The 22728-nt window shown below is 40.0% G+C and overlaps 1 protein-coding gene across 12 annotated transcripts in view; it reads left to right on the forward strand.

Annotated features, from left to right (window-relative positions):
• Window positions 1-22728, forward strand: part of LOC307027782 (uncharacterized protein) — a 71207-nt gene that overhangs the window by 34498 nt on the left and 13981 nt on the right. For 7 of the 12 annotated variants that reach the window (XM_079696119.1, XM_079696116.1, XM_079696122.1 and 4 more), the window contains exon 1: window positions 8213-17227. The exons of 3 other annotated variants lie outside the window; for them this stretch is intronic. Coding sequence is in view for 6 of the 9 variants with exons in the window: in XM_079696116.1 (XP_079552242.1) it covers window positions 17005-17227 (223 nt within the window). In the remaining 3 variants the exon portion in view is untranslated. 2 more of the 12 variants (XM_079696118.1, XM_079696120.1) reach the window with 2 other exon arrangements.

Here is a 22728-nt window from a genome sequence, read left to right on the forward strand (position 1 = left end):
TATCATTACAAACAGCAGAGGGCAGTATAGGACACGGAAAGGCCTCAGTGGGCATGCCGTAAAAGGGAATGTGTTGCTGAGCGCATGCCGTAAAGTAAGTGTTGTTATTATGTGTCTGCCGCAGACTTGGCATTCTGGCTGGAACGGCAACAACGTTCCCTCTGCTTCATTCATTTCTCCTGTTCAACAGGTTAGTAGTGTGTACAAAGATTATGTCATATTTCGATCTAAGAAGTGTGTTTGAAACTGTTCTTTATGTGTAGTTTAATGTCATTCTGTCAGCTAGTTCGGCTCCACTACAGTGGCTAATGGCGTCCGCTAGCTTCTTTGTTCTTCTATGTTACTAGGTGTATGACTCCCGTGCAGTAGTTTGGCTTACATTTCAAGTGTATTCTGCTTGTATAAATATGTGAAATGCTGGTCTGAGTTCATAATTGTTCATATTATTGAAATTATAATAGCGCGCTAATGCTATGCTAATATTGTGCCTATCAGTGTACAACAGAGCCAGGTTAAAGTGAGTACAGTCAACCGGGTTGTGTGTGTTATCACTGTATTATATACTGGAAATGAAGAAGGCTTTAATCCTTCATAAAACTCATAATATGGCATGTGGATTTATTTCCATTTTTGATTAGAGAAAAATACGTCATACAGTTATTTTGATTTGCTAAATGTAAAGGTATGTTTTTTTTCCTTCAGATTTCACAGCTGCCTGGGCCTAGTGGCCCAGAGGCGGCGTTTATCCAGCAGCCAGAACCTTCATCTGTGCCGGCCCCCAGGTCAAAATCTACCGTGGCTCAAAGACCTCCACCACAGCCATCACCACCAATGACCAGAGGACCAGCATCCCTACAGCGGCCTCCACCTCCATCTGTGCCTGCCACAAGATTAAGATACACCTCGGTACAAAGGCGTCCACCACAGCCATCACCACCAAGGACCCGAGGACCAGAGGACCAGCATCCCTACAGCGGCCTCCACCTCCATCTGTGCCTGCCACAGAGTCCTGCACGGGTCTGATTTTCAAGACCCGCTCCCGCCCCGTGACGTGCAGTACCGAACCCGCCCCGCTACCCGCACATATTGCCAATTAGTTCCGCAACCCGACCCGACCCGCCGGCACAAGATCCGCAACCCGACCCGAACCCGCATATATATAAGCAGTGACAACGTGCAATTATTAACACACGCAGTTGCATATTTGGCTCAAAAAGCCTGGGATGTTGTTTATTTTCTCCATCTAGGTTGACACCAAAAGCCTCCCAGACGTTGGATTTCGCTCTTGAAGAAGAGTTATTGAAAATGGTGTATTCTCCGCTAGAGAGCTTCACCTCAGCCATTCAGAATGTGGTGCGCTCAGCAGCAGATAGATGCGCTGCAGAGGTTATGATTATGCTCGGTCCCGCGGAGGAGAGGTCTGAGGATTTAAACATTAAACTAAAATATTATTGTTTAAATATATTTATTATGCAACACCCGCAACCGGACCCGCATCATCTTTGTTTTACCCAGAAGCGAACCCGGAAAAAAGCGTTTGAAAAAATACCACCCGCAAATCACCTTTTTTGCGGGTCACCCGTCGGGTACCCGCGGATACCCGACCCGATGCAGGACTCTGGCCTGCCACAAGATTAAGATACACCTCGATACAAAGGTCTCCACCACAGCCATCACGATCAACCCAGCCAGCAAAGAAGTCTCGCCTAGCACACGTACCTCCCATCCAGCCACCAGCATCAACCCGGGACAATCCCAGCATCAACCCGGGACAATCCCACCTACCTCCCTCCGACACAGCCACCAGCAGGCCATGCACCATCACCCCCACCTACACAGCAGCCAGACCCACTGTCTTGGAAGACAGACAAAGACCATGGACAAAGACCCCCTGTCTTTACATTTATAATGAATAGTTGGTTGAAAAAGTTATGATATTGGAAATATTGAGATTTTACAGTTTCATATGTTAACATAAATAGTTGGTTGAAAAATAAAGTTGAAATGCTGAATGTGTATTTGTACACATCACATAAACCTTGGTATGGAATATGAAGTCATTATTCAGTCCTGATGTAACTTTTCTGTGGTGAAAGTAGAGGGATGGAAATATTTTACTCTAAATTATAATTTACACATTTTCATTTTAGACATGAACAACACATTTATATAGGCTTATAGTGTAATTGATATATTTCACTACTTTTGTGAACCAAAGACTTTGGTGAACAAAATCTGAAACACCAAAAAAAAAAAGGATGACATGAGTACATATGTGTTTCACAACAGTTTTGAAGTTTTCCAAAAATCGGATTTCTAAGCTATGGTTTCTCATAAGACAGTGCTCTAAGGTGAGTGAATTTGCATTTCTAGCAAGACCAGAGACTACTGAACATTTTGACATGTAACACCATGCCATGTTATAAGAATTACATTTAAAAGTGGATTTAAGGAGACATCTAAAAATTTAGAAAATACCTTCACTTCACACTCCAGAGTTTTAAGGAAAAGGGTAATGCCATTTTATTTAAAAAAACAATGAAGGCAGGTTATATTGATATATTGATTGATATATTTATTATATTCAAAGGCAAATTAATACTTAGTCCCCTGAATCTGGAATAATGCACAATTTACAGCACAGCCTCACCATGTCAGGAACTTTTCATCTACAGATTGCTTTGGTCTGGCTTTACCCTTCACTGATTGGTTACAGACACTTTGAACTTATTGGCTAAGGAAATCAGAAGGAGGGGCTCATTATCATATAAAAAACCGCGCGAACATTCGCACGTATATTGGCCCGTTTTTTCGCGCGAAAAAACTGACCTCCCCGTTTTTTTCCGCGTTTTTTCACGTGAAAAAACGGACCTCCCCGTATGTTCGCGCGCTTTTTCACCCCCGTATTATGGCACTTTTGGCTTTTCATAACTACGGACGAACATACGGGGAGGCCCGTAAGTTGGTGCGAAAAAACGGGCGAACATACGGGCGTATTTTCATATGATAATGAGCCCCTCCTTCTGATTTCCATAGCCAATGAGTTCAAAGTTTCTGTAACGAATCAGTGAAGAGTAAAGCCAGACCAAAGCAATCTGTAGAGGAAAAGTTCCTGACATTGTGAGGCTGTGAATTGTACATTATCCCAGATTGTACAACCAGATCCCTCTGGAGTGTGAAGTGAAGGGTATTTTCTCAATTTTTAGATGTCTCCTTATTTCACCTTTTTAAATGTACTTCTTATAAAATGGCATGGTGTTACATATAAAAATGTTCAGTCTCTGGTCTTGCTAGAAATGCCAAGTCACTCACCTTAGAGCACTGTGTTATGAGATACTTAGCTTAAAAATCCAAAAAATGTTTGGTGTACCAACGTTTTTGGTTCACAAAAGTAGTCCCTTTTGGCGTCAGCAACCTGTGTGGCGAAATCTGATACCCACCCCTCAAGTCTACGCTCACGGCTTCTGGGCCCTCAGGTGTTTGACCCACCACTGGTAGGCCACTTCAGAATTCTAATACTTGGCCTGTGTCAACAAAATAAACCCCAACATCTTCAGGTGAACTAAATAACATATCTCAATAGCTCTGAATTCCTGACAAGCATCTGTGTTATTATAAATGAAATCCTTGAGATCCCATTTAAAATCTAAATATAATATGAACTGCTAATGTCTCTGGTAATGGAACACACTAATGTTATGGATTAAAAACAACTAAAATCATGATACTGACAAAGTGAATAATTTCCAGGCGAGACTGCTTCTACCTGTCACTGCTTGGATATTATCAAGCTGAAAAATGAATCCAGAAATCCAACATACTGTCATCAAATGTCTTTCTATTTTGACTTTAAATTAAATGTACATCCCCATAATGATCTAAACAGTCTATGGCTTTTACTTCTTTACCAGGCTAGTTACCAGATGTTGTCTAAATTAAATTCTATCTCATTACATTACTATGTTTTAACTTAGCTGTAATATGTTCTTTCTACATTTCAAACCTCAGTTACTTTAATACGCGTTGAAATATTACAAAATTGTTTTCATTATCACAGTTCACCTTCTCATTCTCATTCTGGAATTACCTCTCTCAGTAGCCCCTTGGCCACTGATTCTGCATCTGTGTTACCTGTTATAACTCAATCAATATTAGAAACATGTCAACATTAATCAAACATTATCTTATCCCCAGATATGGAGCAGGTTAAATCTAAAACTGTCAATCAATGGTCAGATTGAACATCTGAGTTGGGGCGGCAGGTTTCTTCCAGTCCCTAAATGAAAATATCCCACACTCCCCCTTTTTACACATGTATACATGTGCAAAAAACTTCTGTATGGGAAGAAAACCTTCAGGTAACCAGTGGTTATAAGAAAAATACCAAACATCATTCACAAAAGTATATCCATCATCTTTCACAGTAAACACTCCAGGGAAAATAAGTGTTCATTTCCAGCTGGCAGTCCTAAAAGAAACAGAATCTTTAGATTTTAGTTTGAGTTTTACATTTGCAAACCGCCAACTCCTGTGGGAATTAGAAACGGGTCACATGTGCGTTTTTCCAAATGCGTGGAATTGTAGGAAACCTGTGTTTCCCATGGAGCTCCAAAATAATGTATTAGTCCAAAGACATGCTCGGTTAGTTATTGTTTTAGAATCATGCAGTTGCACTGATCACATGCAGAAATTCATTCACACCCACACTGTCAGGTTGTAAAGTCAAGTTTGGTCAGCCCCAGAGTCAGTCATTGATAGTGCTGTTCTCAAGTCACACTGTCAGTCAGGGTCAAAGGTCATTTGGTCTCAGTTTCATTGGCCATGTGTCGTGCTCTGCAGAGACTTTGATATTTCAGCATAGGCCAGTATCCTCTGTCTACAAAAATCAGTCATATATGGAGCGCCATCATTTATCAATTCACGATTACCACCTTAAGTCAGATATCTCTAACTTGTCCTCGGGACGGCTGCTTCCCACATTTCCGGCAACTTGGTACAAAACTCACTTCATAATAGTACTACTACTACTGCAATTTATTTACAACTAAGTAGTATTAAAATGTCTAAGAAATCTAATTCAGAAACTTGTGTACATAACTATTATCTTAAGTCAAAACATTACTAGGATCTGTGTAGCTCTGCATTTCATAGCTCATTATACTCATTTATCTTCAATTCTGGTCTACTTAAAAACAATGTTAAACTCTTTAGCAGTGTGTGGAATCTTGGGTGTCCGAACATGCAACCATCACCCTTTACTTTACCAAGGATTAAAAACAGTTTCCATCCTAAAGCCCTCCTATGGTAATAACTATGCCACAATGGTGAAATCAATATTGTAACAAATGAGATCACTACTTTATTCACACATGAATAAAAATGTCTTGAAGAATGATTTATTAATATGATGGAAAGATTGAAGAATATGGTTCTACACTGTGCTACTCCAAAACACCCCCTGCTTAAAGTGTAGTGCATATTTCCCTCATGTCTCCCCCTTTAACCCTCAGTGTGTTTTTAGGATGATTTTCTCATTTTACATTAATAGTTTCCTCTTTACTGCTATTTTGAATTTACCAACAGATTAATTCATGGTTAATACCTCGTTTTATCTTTACTTATTTATCAAGTCAATTCAAGTTCTTTAAATGTGGTGTCTTCTATGTGCGTTTTGTGAATAAGTGTGTTTATGTGTAAACTCACTCATTCCCGTTTTCCTTTTCTCCTCCCCTGGTTGTCTCAAGCCGTGACCCCGACCTCCTCACTTCAAATCGACTATGCCAACCCCTCTGATTCTGTCTTCTCTTCAGTCCATCAGCTCTTGAATCCATCCGCTGTAACTGTTTTAGGCAGCCTTTGGCCCAGTCACATCTGCAGCCCACATCATGCCACTGTTCTTGCACTGCTTTGCATTTCATCTCCTCCTTTACAGTCTCTCTGCTGTTTTATGGAGGGCGGATTCTGCTCTCATGTCCCCAACTCTGCTCCTGTGCCAAATCTCGTGGCTCAGCCCTGTCTGAGGGACTGATGAGAGTATTTCTGTATGTCAGCAAGCGGTTTGGTTCTGGTTGCCTCAGGTGGAGACGGTTCAGCTCCGGTTCTCTGTCTGTTTGATGGAGAAGGATGTTGGAGATTTGGAGGATGTTGCAAACCAACCTCGTCTCCGCGTGTCGTTTGACAAGCTAGGTGAATTCGGGAGAAGAGAGGGATTAAGAAACACCAGAATACAAGTTAAACAATAATCCGGCTTTTAATGATATACAGTAACGATACAAATACAAAGAAATCACGAAGCACTCTGCAGAGTACTCCGGGCTCAGGTTCTACCCCACGTGTGAGACAGGTCTCAGGAACGGCTGGTGAAAAACAAGAGCGCGAACCAAAGGAAAACACAGTCTTTCATACTAAAACACAGGAGGAGGAGGTGTACGTGCTTTCCCCCAGAGGTCATCTTATTGGCAGAGACGAACACATGGCCTGTCGCACCCAATCAGTGTGACACAGCAGAAGAAACCCGGAAACAAAAAGTCTCATTCAGTTTGACGAAGACCAGACACCTTTTGGTGTCTGGTACGAACCTGCTCTAAACAACAAGTTTCCTTATCTTATTTCACATCTTGCAGCCAGCACACACACATCCCCTTTATGGCCCTTGGTCCCTGAGTCCATCTTCCCCCCTCAGGCTACCACACACAAGTTAAAAGTATGTTTTAAGATATAGTTGTTATAGTTGGCTAAATATACGTAATACATGTTAATTACTTTCATATCAATAACAACGAGGAACACATTACCTATGCTCTTAAGCAGTAAAAAGTACCGCACACTCATTTAGCCTGCAGCTCTTTCAGACACTTGAGCTATTGTTCTTTAAGAATATTCCCTGCAGAATCTTTATTTCAAATAAAAGGTTTCACATTGCATATTTCCAGCTTCCTTTACCCATACTGCTATTATTAATACAAAGCAATCAACCACACACATATATTTAAAACAAGTAGATTTCCCTGATCATTTGACATGCTGCTTCCATTTCATATAGAGTAATAAAAGATGTTTAAGCTAATTTCTCCACAATGTTTGTAGCCATTTAGTACCCACACATGAAAGAATAAGAACAGAGGTATAGTTGACTAGTAATCATGTAGCTCTTATATTTACTTCAATGAAAACACACACACACATCTGCTTCAAGCCTGTGTAAACACACCCTTTTTTTACGAGGGAAACATTCCAGAGTCTGGCACTATTCCCAAATATGGTGTCTCCTTCTCACCTCAATATATTGGGGGAGGAAAGGATACTTTGTCCCTTCAAATTTAACACACATGAACATATATAAGGTGACACCAAAATGAATATACCAGATTTTACTTTCCTGTCATACCCCGTTACTTTAATACTTCAAATAATTCAAATAATCCTTCAATTCCCCCTTTTTGGTCTCGCATTAACGAGACCAACACACATAAGACATTTGAAACAAACTACTGTCATTCTTTGATACTGTGTCTGTCCCCCTTCATTAAACCTTTGAGAACAGAAAACAACCTCCAATGACAGTGAAGAAACTATCAGAGTGAGAGCCTGAGTGCCAGACGGCAGCATCCTTGCGTGTTGTTGAATCATCAGGGCCCCCCCCCTCAGCGGAATACGCCAACAAGGGCAGCTGATAGGGAGGGGGAGATGTGGCCTTTCCTTCAAAGGTGGAACTGATGAATCTGATCAGAGAGAAGTAGACTCCTCTGCTGCCTCGAGAAGTCCCCCAGCCCGCTGACGCCTCCTTCCAAGTCGTCTGCTGTCGGGATGTCCGCGAGGTCCTTCTCCTCCAGTCCGCTGATGCCTGCTTCCAAGTCGTCTGCTGTAGGGATGTCCGCGTTGACGATAGCCAGGTCCATCCTGATGTCCTCCAAGGTCCTAGCCGGAGTGTTCCTCGCCGCACACTGGCTCCAGTAGTACCAGATGTCCCCCTTTGCTCCTCGGCGGACGGCATGAGATGTCCTCTGGGTCACTCTGTAGAGGCCGGAGAACCTGGGGTTGAGTCACGTAGGCCTGACGACCTTCAGCCAGACGAACTCCGCTGTGTCGGCCTCCTGCTCCTCGGGTCCCCCTTTTGGCGTCAGCAACCTGTGTGGAGAAATCTGATACCCACCCCTCAAGTCTACGCTCACGGCTTCTGGGCCCTCAGGTGTTTGACCCACCACTGGTAGGCCACTTCAGAATTCTAATACTTGGCCTGTGTCAACAAAATAAACCCCAACATCTTCAGGTGAACTAAATAACATATCTCAATAGCTCTGAATTCCTGACAAGCATCTGTGTTATTATAAATGAAATCTTTGAGATCCCATTTAAAATCTAAATATAATATGAACTGCTAACGTCTCTGGTAATGGAACAAACTAATGTTATGGATTAAAAACAACTAAAATCATGATACTGACAAAGTGAATAATTTCCAGGCGAGACTGCTTCTACCTGTCACTGCTTGGATATTATCAAGCTGAAAAATGAATACAGAAATTCAACATACTGTCATCAAATGTCTTTCTATTATGACTTTAAATTAAATGTACATCCCCATAATGATCTAAACAGTCTATGGCTTTTACTTCTTTACCAGGCTAGTTACAAGATGTTGTCTAAATTAAATTCTATCTCATTACATTACTATGTTTTAACTTAGCTGTAATATGTTCTTTCTACATTTCAAACCTCAGTTACTTTAATACCTGTTGAAATATTACAAAATTGTTTTCATTATCACAGTTCACCTTCTCATTCTCATTCTGGAATTACCTCTCTCAGTAGCCCCTCGGCCACTGATTCTGCATCTGTGTTACCTGTTATAACTCAATCAATATTAGAAACATGTCAACATTAATCAAACATTATCTTATCCCCAGATAGGGAGCAGGTTAAATCTAAAACTGTCAATCAATGGTCAGATTGAACATCTGAGTTGGGGCGGCAGGTTTCTTCCACACTCCCCCTTTTTACACATGTAAACATGTGTAATAAAATCCTGTATGGGAAGAAAACCTTCAGGTAACCAGTGGTTATAAGAAAATACCAAACATCATTCACAAAAGTACATCCATCATCTTTCACAGTAAACACTCCAGGGAAAATAAGTGTTCATTCCCAGCTGGCAGTCCTAAAAGAAACAGAATCTTTAGATTTTAGTTTGAGTTTTACATTTGCAAACCGCCAACTCCTGTGGGAATTAGAAACGGGTCACATGTGCGTTTTTCCAAATGCGTGGAATTGTAGGAAACCTGTGTTTCCCATGGAGCTCCAAAATAATGTATTAGTCCAAAGACATGCTCGGTTAGTTATTGTTTTAGAATCATGCAGTTACACTGATCACATGCAGAAATTCATTCACACTCACACTGTCAGGTTGTAAAGTCAAGTTTGGTCAGCCCCAGAGTCAGTCATTGATAGTGCTTTTCTCAAGTCACACTGTCAGTCAGGGTCAAAGGTCATTCGGTCTCAGATTCATTGGCCATGTGTCGTGCTCTGCAGAGACTTTAATATTCTACTAGCTGGAGTTGTACTAGTGACATCATTGTGTTGATGTCAACCAATGCAACAAAGTTTTTCTCGTGTTCGCAGCACCATTTTCTTCAGATGTCTAACAAACAAATGATCAATACACTTTATTAATATACCGCCCCTAGGAAACACAATAACAAATGTTCTGACAAATGTTCATGCAAGGCATTCTTAAGTGAACCTGCAGAAAACGGCCTTTTGAATTAATATTCCAAATTAATCAATAATAATAATAATCCATTTTATCAATTTGTTTACCCTTAGAAGTGAACATACCTCATAATGTTACATCAGGATGTTAAACTAAGCTTTGGCCAAATCAAACATTATTACTGTTTCAGATCTAACTGGAGGTTTGAACAAACAAAATCTTTTTTTTTTGTTTTGTTTACATCATGTAAACCACTAACATATTTCCCAATTTCAGCATCAGCCTTGTTACTCTCAAATTACATCCTAAATAGGAATATTAGGAATGAAACAAATATTTAATCTTCAGAAATGTTCTTAACAAATAGAGAGTAATGCCACCTCTCTATCTAGTGAATAGCCAACATATTTAAAAAATGTCAGATATACAAAAATAAGCCTAAATACTCTTTTACTATCAAAGTCTAAAGCTAGACCTAAGCTGAACAGTTTTGGTAATGGAAAATGTAATCTAGAAAAAAACAAAACTGGACCTGTGTTCTTGTGTGTTCTTCAAAATACATTAGTAAATACCTTGTGAAGTATTCACAATATAACTATTCCTCTCTAGGATATGAAATCCATTCATCTTTAACCAGATACTATTTCCCTATTTATTTTTAGTTCATGATAATAATGGTATAACGTCCACACGTTTACCCATAGCTAGTCACTATGTCAAGATTATCATGTGTGACATAATAATCAGATGTCTTGTTTGCCAAACAAGGATATTAAACCTTAACCCTTTCAGCATTCCAGACCATCATTAAACAATCAGCCTCCCTTCCTAAACACTAAGCATATCGTTCTACACCACCTTCTGATAAACTCTTGCACAGTTATGCTGTAAAATCATTGCATGATTTCTTCAGAGTCTGAACAGACTGAGACCAGCCTGTCTCTTGATCTTGTCATATTGAGAACAGTCAATGATTCATTGTCCTCTTCAGCTGTAGTCAGTGGCAGGGCCCCCAAAAAGCTAGAACCGGCCCTGGTCAGTGGGCTCCAAGGAAACTCTCTCTGGCATTGTGATGTCCTGAGGGGGAAGGGACCTCTGGATCAATGTGATACAATCAGCAGACACACGTTGTCCTCTGTGCCGCAGAAATCCCCCAAAACTGCAGTACCTCTTCACACCACTGTTGCCTTGACAACGAGGCACAAGCAAACTGTGAAAACCTCCTTTGAGATGTGTTCTTTGCACAGTTCTTCTGTTTGCAATGAGCAACTTTTCACCAACACCCTGATTCAGAGTACAACCCAAAGGTGGCGCACAACTATCCAATGCTGCTGTAATCACAGCAAATCAGCTACTGAGAAAAACTCAATGTAAATCTCTCCCCCAGCGGGTGACAAAATAAAACAGCTGAGTGTCTATATGGTCAGGAATGCTGAAACATGTGAATGTGAAACCCATTAATGGTAACAGTCTTCCTATTCTTCATTACTTCAGTTCTAAGTTAATAGGCAAAACAAAAACTTTTCTTAACCACTATAGATTCATCTTTAATCTTCTTGCTTATTCTATTCTTTTCAGATTGTTTATCTAAGTTGTGTGTTACAAGCATGGTTAGATTTGTAACAGAATACAAAACTAACTGTATCCAGCGCTATATATTTAAAACAAGTAATCTGACTACAGTTCATGAATATATTTTGGAACACTTAAAGGAATTATTACAAAATGTAATCTTCATTATTACTAAAGCTGAAACCTAAATAAATCATCACGGAACATTTTTCTGTCCTTATTACTTAATTGTTTCAATAAAAACTAAAAGCATTGTGAAAACTCCCATTTTTTGAGAACATCTCTCAACACTTTTATTCCATCTAAGCACGAATGTTTATGAGAAACTCGTCCTATTAATCCCAAACGGTCTTTAATGGTATCAATTGTGAACATTTCTTAATATTAATTGTAAATGCAACGTACGTTCTCTTTAGAACAAAGACAGGATAGTTGCAGCTGAAACTGGTTAATAGCAATGTTCTGTTAACCTAGATAAGCCTGTTGTTCTTATATCTAGTAAATATATTCTTATTTCATGTTACTCACAAAACAATATGACATTTTCCAGAATAGCAGTTAACTTTATATAACTTTTACTCTCTATATTTTAGCAACAACCTTACTTTTCTCTCTCTCTCTGTCTACTCTCCAAAACATCTCATTTCTCCTGACCACAAGTTTCTCATAAATCACCCCTTTGTGTAACCGTGTGAGATGGCTGGAGTAAAACCTCGTGCAGGACCTCTGTCATGCTTAAACATTAACAGATTCCCTCTGACGAACTCACAAAAATCTTCTCTTTACTTTCTACTCTTTTGTTCCTGTATTTAATATAATTTTCCCCTTGGAATATAATTAAGTACAATCCTTTGTTAATGACAAATACCATGAAATTCACAACGCAATGCAACGGTATCAATCAGTTCTCAAAGACTATATTTAAATAGCAGCAAACCATTGTTTCTTATTTATTTCAATATATCTTCCACTTCAAATCACACCTTGATCTGTTAATTTTCTATGTATTTCACTCCAACTTCAGATCACTAGAGAAAAAAGCAAGCAGACACACTCCGGGCTGCTGCTGCTGCTCTCGAGAGGAAAAAGGGTGGGGGAACTCTCACAGACAAATACTGACACCCCCTTCTCTCTCCCCTGCTGTAGCTCTCAGCCTCTCCTCTGGAAAAGGGGGGCTTCTTTCAACAATTAACACTTCTGCTATCCTTTTATTCAATTTTTCTGCTTGAACCCACTGTCCTCGTAAGCTCTTAACTCACGCTCCTCCCGTTGAAATTCTCCTTTCATTATGACTTCGTATCTATTCATCTGACTTAGGCTGTTTCTGTTACCAGTAAATATTCACAGACTTCATATCTATTGATCTGACTTACTGTCCTTGTTACCAGTAAATATTCACAACACACCAAAGGATATAGTGAGGCCCGGTCACTTCAGAATGACTTTCTGAAGTTTGCGTTACTCTCCTTTGGATCACTTATAACAAATAACTCATCTCCAGCCCCGTCGAGCTGTGGATTCGTTATTTTGGGTCAGTCTTATATGGAGACTTAATACAACCAACTGACTACTCTTAGACAGTCTAACTGTGGGGACTCAATACCACCACTTTCAAGCCAGGGACTTTAATACCCTTCTGGCCTGTCGGAACTTGATATCCGATTTTAACTGTGGGGACTCTTATACCTCCACTTCCAAGCCAGGGACTTTAATACCCTTCTGGCCTGCCGAAACTCAATATTCGGTTTTAACAACTAAAACACGCATTTGCATTGTTACTATAAAAAAACACTGTAAACTTCGTCTGACAACCCTAAAATTTGGAATATGGTCAAATCACAGGTTTCGAATTAAATCGTGTTTGCTCACCTGGTAGCCTATTGTACAGAGCTCTGTTTGTAGTTGTCAGAAGAGGCCGAGATGTTTAGCCCTGGACCATTCCGTCCGCTTGCCGCTGGTGGTCTCTTCCCCGAAAACACCCCACTCAGAAACGTCGGGTTCACCATTTGTTGGAGATTTGGAGGATGTTGCAAACCAACCTCGTCTCCGCGTGTCGTTTGACAAGCTAGGTGAATTCGGGAGAAGAGAGGGATTAAGAAACACCAGAATACAAGTTAAACAATAATCCGGCTTTTAATGATATACAGTAACGATACAAATACAAAGAAATCACGAAGCACTCTGCAGAGTACTCCGGGCTCAGGTTCTACCCCACGTGTGAGACAGGTCTCAGGAACGGCTGGTGAAAAACAAGAGCGCGAACCAAAGGAAAACACAGTCTTTCATACTAAAACACAGGAGGAGGAGGTGTACGTGCTTTCCCCCAGAGGTCATCTTATTGGCAGAGACGAACACATGGCCTGTCGCACCCAATCAGTGTGACACAGCAGAAGAAACCCGGAAACAAAAAGTCTCATTCAGTTTGACGAAGACCAGACACCTTTTGGTGTCTGGTACGAACCTGCTCTAAACAACAAGTTTCCTTATCTTATTTCACATCTTGCAGCCAGCACACACACATCCCCTTTATGGCCCTTGGTCCCTGAGTCCATCTTCCCCCCTCAGGCTACCACACACAAGTTAAAAGTATGTTTTAAGATATAGTTGTTATAGTTGGCTAAATATACGTAATACATGTTAATTACTTTCATATCAATAACAACGAGGAACACATTACCTATGCTCTTAAGCAGTAAAAAGTACCGCACACTCATTTAGCCTGCAGCTCTTTCAGACACTTGAGCTATTGTTCTTTAAGAATATTCCCTGCAGAATCTTTATTTCAAATAAAAGGTTTCACATTGCATATTTCCAGCTTCCTTTACCCATACTGCTATTATTAATACAAAGCAATCAACCACACACATATATTTAAAACAAGTAGATTTCCCTGATCATTTGACATGCTGCTTCCATTTCATATAGAGTAATAAAAGATGTTTAAGCTAATTTCTCCACAATGTTTGTAGCCATTTAGTACCCACACATGAAAGAATAAGAACAGAGGTATAGTTGACCAGTAATCATGTAGCTCTTATATTTACTTCAATGAAAACACACACACACATCTGCTTCAAGCCTGTGTAAACACACCCTTTTTTTACGAGGGAAACATTCCAGAGTCTGGCACTATTCCCAAATATGGTGTCTCCTTCTCACCTCAATATATTGGGGGAGGAAAGGATACTTTGTCCCTTCAAATTTAACACACATGAACATATATAAGGTGACACCAAAATGAATATACCAGATTTTACTTTCCTGTCATACCCCGTTACTTTAATACTTCAAATAATTCAAATAATCCTTCAAGGATGAACCTCCTTTTGGGTTGGGTCTTTTGTCTGCTTGGAGGGACGGGGTCGTAGCCTTTCTAACTCAGAGGGGGAGTCCAGGTCCCGGGACGCATTATCCATAAGAAATCTAGCACACTGAGATTAAATCAATCCAACCCTTTCCACTCTGTCTCTTTCTAATCATACTATCTGTCTTAGTTGCGAAATGCCATCTAAACAACACCATTAATGTCTACTAATGATATTACAAAAACTCCCTCTATAAATTGTTTCATCCATTGTTACATATCAACCCAACCTGACTCTTTCAGGAAACCATTTTCTTCCATAAATTGAAATACCTGTTTCAAGCTTCACATATTTCACACACTACGAAAGAACATCTCCATACTTTCTCCAATATTTGAAATCCCACTGTTACTTAGAACAATAGTAAACCTGCAGAGCACACTGATCAGATCACAGTAATATAATTTGACTCAAGTGTAGGCCTATGTCTACTTTCCATTTTACTTATTACTTTTGGTGAATATTTATTTATATTGTCTAAATACCTTGTCTATGATGTGCAAAAAGTTAGAGTATAAAAATGTGTTTTTCTCAATGTATTTACACTCCACGGATTCTTGAGTTTACTCATCTCCTGGTGTTGTCGTTCCTAAAAATGTTAGCAAACACAAAACTCCCACTACAACATTTATAGATAAATTGATCTAGCAAAATGAACTCTTTTCTAATTCAAAATGTGACAAAAGAACAATGATTTGTCTTTCACAAGATGGTGGTCTAACAGAATGACTCTTGACCTCATGGGGTCAAATAGATTTAGCCATGAGGCGGCTGACTTTAAAATGAACTGGGACAAAGAAACCACATGCATGTGGGTACATTATAGTTAAGACAAATACCATGAAATTCACAACGCAATGCAACGGTATCAATCAGTTCTCAAAGACTATATTTAAATAACAGCAAATCATTGTTTATTAATTTCAATATATCTACCACTTCAAATCACACCTTGATCTGTTCATTTTCTATGTATTTCCTTCCAACTTCAGATCACTAGAGAAAAAAGCAAGCAGACACACTCCGGGCTGCTGCTGCTGCTCTCGAGAGGAAAAAGGGTGGGGGGAACTCTCACAGACAAATACTGACACCCCCTTCTCTTTCCCCTGCTGTAGCTCTCAGCCTCCTTTTGAAAAGGGGGGCTTCTTTCAACAATTAACACTTCTGCTATCCTTTTATTCAATTTTTCTGCTTGAACCCACTGTCCTCGTAAGCTCTTAACTCACGCTCCTCTCGTTAAAATTCTCCCTTCATTATGACTTCGTATCTATTCATCTGACTTCGGCTGTTTCTGTTACCAGTAAATATTCACAGAAAAAATGTTCCCCGTACAGTCTATTCAGCTTTTATTGTCCGATGTTTATTCCAACAAGTTTAGCAAGCCTCTCAGCGCGCTTCAACACCGTCTTTCAACGATGTGACGCTGACGTAACCAAAGCTTACAGAACTCTTTATCGTGACGTTTGGCTTTATAGATTCAACCCCCACAGAACAAAGGATTAATGAGGTCCGGTCACTTCAAAATTGGTTTTCGAAGGTTGCGTTACTCTCCTTTGGATTTTACTTATAACTCAACTTCGATTCCTATGAACCTAAGAATTGCTATTCAGATTCGTCTCCTGGATGCCGTCTGAAAACGGTCACTGGACGTCCCCCAACGAGTCTTCAGCCGTCTCCTTTCTGAAAAAAGTACGGGGCCTTTCACCTTCGTCTTACATACCTCGTTGATTCACTTTTATGTTATATAACTTTCCTACCTATCTAAAATATGTATTTGTATATTCCACCGCAACAACTATGACACCGGAATATGTCTCTGACAACTCTAAAATTTAGTTCAGCCAATTACAGACCTTCGATAGAAACAGGCTTGTCTGCTCACCTTTCAATTGTAGGATCCTCGTTCTAGTTGTCAGAGATTATTCTAGGCCTCTTCTCCGGACCATTCGTCCGCTTGCCGCTGGTGGTCTCTTCCCCGAAAACACCCCACTCAGACACGTCGGGTCACCACTTGTTGGAGATTTGGAGGATGTTTAAAACCAACCTCGTCTCCGCGTGTCGTTTGATAAGCTGGGTAAATTCGTAAAAAGGAAGGGATTAAGAAACACCAGAATGCAAGTTAAACAATAATCTTGTTTTAATGATAAAAGGTAAAAATACAAATACAAAGGAATCACGAAGCACTCTGCAGAGTACTCCGGGCTCAGGTTCTACCACCGTGTGAGACAGGTCTCAGGAACGGCGGGTCAAAAACAAGAGCGCGAACCAAAGGAAAACACAGGCTTTCATACTAAAACACAGGAGGAGGAGGTGTACGTGCTTTCCCCCAGAGGTCATCTTATTGGCAGAGACCAACACATGGCCTGTCGCACCCAATCAGTGCGACACAGCAGAAGAAACCCGGAAACAAAAAGTCTCATTCAGTTTGACGAAGACCAGACACCTTTTGCTGTCTGGTACGAACTTGCTCTCAACAACAAGTTTCCCTATCTTATTTCACATCTTGTAGCCAGCACACACACATCCCCTTTATGGCCCTTTGTCCATCTTCCCGCCTCAGGCTGCCACACACAAGTTAAAAGTATGTTTTAAGATATAGTTGTTATAGTTGGCTAAATATACGTAATACATGTTAATTACTTTCATATCAATAACAACGAGGAACACATTACCTATGCTCTTAAGCAGTATTAGAGATGCTTTTCAAATAGTCAAACTTCACACAGGCCTAATACAGAGAACACACTCATTTGTCTTACAGCCTTTCCATTTGTTTGAGCTATTGTTCACATCTTTACTTCAAATAAAAGGTTTCACATTGCATATTTCCAGCTTCCTTTACACATACTGTTATTATTAATACAAAGTAATTAACCACACATATCTATTGAAAACAAGTAGATTTCCCTGATAATTGACATGCTGAAAATGCTCTCTCGTCCCTATCATAAAAAACTGCTTCCATTTCATATAGAGTAATAAAAGATGTTTAAGCTAATTTCTCCACAATGTTTGTAGCCATTTAGTACCCACACATGAAAGAATAAGAACAGAGGTATAGTTGACCAGTAATCATGTAGCACATATTTACTGCAATGAAAACACACACACATTTGCTCCAAGCATGTGTAACGCACACCCTTCTTTTACGAGGGAAACATTCCAGCGTCTTGGCACTATCCCCAAATAAGGGTGTCCCCTGCTCACATCTCTCTCTAAACACAAGGACTTCACCTCAATATATTGGGGGAGGGAAAAGATACTTTGTCCCTTCAAATTTAACACACATGAATATATATAAGGTGACTTTAAAATGAATATACCAGATTTAACTTTCCTGCAATAACACGTTACTTTAATCCTTCAAATAATTCAAATAATCCTTCACAATTCATGCAGGTCATGACATTTGCATGATGTGCACCAGCTCAAAGCCCATTTCTACCTAGGGCTTTGAGCAGCAGATTTGTATTACGTAATTATGATCAGATATGGTCAGATATTACATTTCTGTATCAAATGTAAATATTTTTTCCAAATCCAGAGTGAACAAGTACAGGGCTGTTATTAATTATGCATGCAGGCCAACAAAAAAAAAAGTCCATCACATACCACCAATGCAGCTTGATCCCTCAGGTGGGATGAAGTTTTATTCTTTTTTTGTGCCTGGACCCAGGTGTTTGCTTTCGTATCAAACTTGTCCATTCGTTTGCTAAGACGCAGTTTGCGGGGCTGAACCGCCTTGCAGAATTTGCAAGTTTTGAGCAATGCCTCGAAGTGGAACCTGGTCCTGGCATTCTTTTGGAGATAAAGACAAATAAAAGACAAGGTCATTTAAAACTGGGTTTCAAATTCAGAATGCAATCAAATACAAATATTGACTAATTTTCCTTCGTCTAGTCCGTGACTGAAAGTCCCTCCCCAAGCTATAACAAAAACGGTATCCTTTCTAGAATAGAATAAAAACACTTGCATTTTTATTTAATTTGAGTAAATTAATTTAGTATCAAAGCAATAATGGCCCCTTACTTAGTTTTAGTACAATTTCAAAGCAAAGCTCAAATTCAGCGGTAAAATATTATGTCATCGAAACGTAAGGTTACACAACTTCTACTATCTTACAAGCTTGACCATGACATTGCACTGTAAAAGCACTATCTTGAATTTGACGAAAATATATGATAATGTTAATCTGTTGAAATCCTATATATAAAATTGTTTTTATAATATAATCTAGAATTATAGCAGTACTACAGTATAATACAGTGCAACGTCATCTACTGTGTTACCAGCTTGAATAACACCATTTTAAATGTCCCTGTAAGTTTTGCATAACAAAGAGATAAATATATGACACTGTTAGTCGATTGCAATGCTATATATAAATCGTGAAAAGTTTAAGTTCTTACCTGTGGGCACAACTACCTGTGTGTGTGTGTGTGTGTGTGTGTGTGTGTGTGTGTGTGTGTGTGTGTGTGTGTGTGTGTGTGTGTGTGTGTGTGTGTGTGTGTGTGTGTGTGTGTGTGTGTGTGTGTGTGTGTGTGTGTGTGTGTGTGTGTACAAAAGAGAAAGTGGTAAAGAGACAGAGATGAAGATGGTAAAAATGGGGAGAACACAGGAAGAAATGTAGGGAATATAGCTCTGAGGAGGGAGAAGAGAAGAAATTGAAAAAGGCTCTTAAAAGTGCTGTTTGATCTTGCTTTGGTTTGGTATCTGTTGAAAGAAAAAAATACAGTGAACACTTTAGAATGCATGACAATTTACAATCTCACATATCATCAACAAGCTTTAACATTGGGTGTAATTTACGAGTTAAAGCACTAATCAATCAGGGGCGGACTGGAACAAGGACAGATCTGAACGTTTTGTCCTAAATAGGACCACAACAATCAGCGTGCAGTAACCTGTCTGTCGATGGTTGTTATGACATTTCTTCACAATACTATTAGTTGCCACTGTATGCAAGTATGACAGCCACAATAGGCATTTTTCCAAGCTTTGTATATACAGTGCCAAAAGTATTTAACTCAACATTTTCTTACATTAACTTTGTTTCCAACACAGCATTTACATTGTTAGCAGTTATGTTTTGGTGTACTTCTAAAGGTAATTATTCTAAAGGTTCTTATTATACATCCATGGTCTGTAGTTCGTTTATAGCATAACGTTAGCATTTTGCTTCTGGCCATTAGATTTATGATTCAAAAATTATAAAAGTAGGGTAGATATGTGGAGATTATCCGGCTGAACAAAAGGTGCATTTATCAAGCAGGTTCGTTTTCCACAGATCTTATTTCGAGCTATTTTCCAAAATCCTATGGAGAAATCCCATTGACTCTGAGACGAGGGAACCAATAGTTGTAAAATGCTAACTCACTTCCGGGTTGTAGGACTCACCACTGCATGTGTCTGTCTGTCTGTCTGTCTGTCTGTCTGTCTGTCTGTCTGTCTGTCTGTCTGTCTGTCTGTCTGTCTGTCTGTCTGTCTGTCTGTCTGTCTGTCTGTCTGTCTGTCTGTCTGTCTGTCTGTCTGTCTGTCTGTCTGTCTGTCTGTCTGTCTGTGTGTGTGTGTGTCCAATTGTGACCCCCCAGCCGTGTCTCCTGTCCTGACCCAGGAGGTCCAGCAGCACCTTCAGGGACTCCCTGCTCAGCCTGAAATCAGGGCGTGTATCCTGGTCATTGAAAAACCTGTCCAGGACAGGGACGCTTAAATTGATCCTGCAATACAGGGGCCTTGGCTGGTAGAGGGAAAGGTTGAGAAAAAAGGGTTAAATAAGTGAAGAGCATTTTTTTTTCTGTGTTTACTGTATGTGTATAAATATATCTTTTGACATGTTTATATATATACATGTTTATTGATATATACACACATAAATATATAGACTACATATTTATATATACACAAGCTATACTCAACCTGAAATTAAATTTGTATCAGTATTATATGCTAATAACATTACTGTTAGCTAAAAATACAGATACATATATTCTGTGTTTGTGTATAAATATATCTCTATAGACATGTTTATATATATATATTTAAGCAATAGCTCACGACAGGCCGTGGTATATGCTCATTATATCACAGCTAAGGGGCGTGGTTCGGCCCGACGCGAAGCGGAGGGTCGAAAAGCAAACTGCAGGCAGTTTGCTTTTCAGCCCAACGGTATACTGTTTTTCTCAGACGCGGAGGGATACTGACTTGTTGTGAAAAGTAACTTACAATTCTACCCGTGGTATACGCTCAGTATATCACGGCTAAGAACCAATCAGATTGCTTGATTTGACTTGTCCGTTTTATAAATATATATATATATATATATATATGTACATACATATATATTTATATATATATGTACATATACACAAGCTATACTCAACCTGAGAAATAACATTTTAAACATGTATTATAGGCTAATATTAACATTACTGTTCGTTAAAAATACAGTACAAATATATTTATATAATATCTATTATCATATGATAATAGATATAAGTATCATTACCCGGAAATGGTCTTCCATTAATCGGAAGTAGATGGTGCGCCTGTTGCGACCTCGGGAAAATAATTTAAACATATTATATAACACCAAAATAAGTACAGCTAGATCTGACTCCATATTGAACAGTTTTGAAAACAGTTTTGAAAACAGTTTTGAAAACAGTTTGAAAATATTTTGCCTAGTGTCAGAAATTATTACCGGCACTTGTGACTGCAGCTGGTTGCTAGGTGACGGGGGCGGCAAAATGTAGGGGTAACTGCCGGTGACGTACTGCTCCGTAGACCGTCTCATTTCGCAGTCGGTCCACCGCGGGCTGCGAGGCTGGGTCCTCAGGAGGCTGGGTCCTCAGGAGGACCCAGCCTCTGAATTGGGACACAGCTTATATCTCCGGTCAAGTAAAGCTAATATGAATCACGTGAATCTGACCAATCTCCTTCCACTTCCCCGGTCCACAAAACCCCCCCAATGCAACGTCACCTCAGAGCAGCCCTGCTCAACACACGCTCCATCCACAATAAAAGCCACATTCTGAATGAATTCATTAAAGACAATAACCTGGACTTTCTGTATCTGACCAAAACATGGCAAAAGCCCCTGGACTATTTTTCTTTAAATAAAATCACCCCAGCAGGATTCACATACATTGACAAACCTCGCCCACAAAGGTGGGGTGGTGGTATAGCTGCTATTATCGGAAAGGAAATAAAAGCTACCATAATCCCCATCCCTGATGCTTCTTCATTTGAACACCTGATCTTTAAACTCTCTGGTCCCACTCCCCTGGTCACAGCCATCATCTACCGTCCCCCGAAGCCAAACCCCTCCTTTCTCTCCGACCTCTCTGACATTCTCACTCAGCTTTCTGCCATATCCCCATCTGTTCTCCTCTTAGGGGATTTTAACATTCATATTGATGACCCAACCTGCAAATATGCCTCTGAATTTAAGGAAACCCTTCATTGCTGCAACTTCTCTCAACACATCAACTTCCCAACACACAGCCGTGGTCACATCCTGGACTTGGTCTGCTCCACTGGTCTCACCATCCATCATCTGTCCAGCCTCAATCTCCACATCTCTGATCACCTGGCCATCATCATGGATATCAACATCCCCATCCCCGCCCAAAAGCAAAAACGCACAATAACCTACAGAAACCTCAAATCCATCTCACCTTCAGCAATCACTGCCTCCATTACCTGCAAGATGTCTGCCTCCCCCCCCCCCCCCCCCACTTTCTGAAAACCCATCTGAACTTGTAGACTATTATAACAGCACCCTCTCCTTCTGTCTCAATGAACTGGCCCCCACAAAAACAAAAAATGTCTCTTTCATACACTCCGCCCCCTGGTATACCCCCGAACTCCGCCAAATGAAATCAAGGAAATGTCAATTTGAACGCCAACACAAGAAAACCACACTAACAGTCCATCTTCAAATCTACAAAGACTATCTCCAGCAGTACAATAATGCACTCAAAGCAGCCCGGTCTAATTACTACTCACAACTCATTCAGTCTGGCTCCAGCAACCCCAAGCGTCTGTTCTCCACCATCAGCAAACTTCTCAAACCCTGTGACA

This window comes from Notothenia rossii, assembly GCF_949606895.1.
Source record: "Notothenia rossii genome assembly, contig: scaffold_45, whole genome shotgun sequence".
NCBI lineage: Eukaryota > Metazoa > Chordata > Actinopteri > Perciformes > Nototheniidae > Notothenia > Notothenia rossii.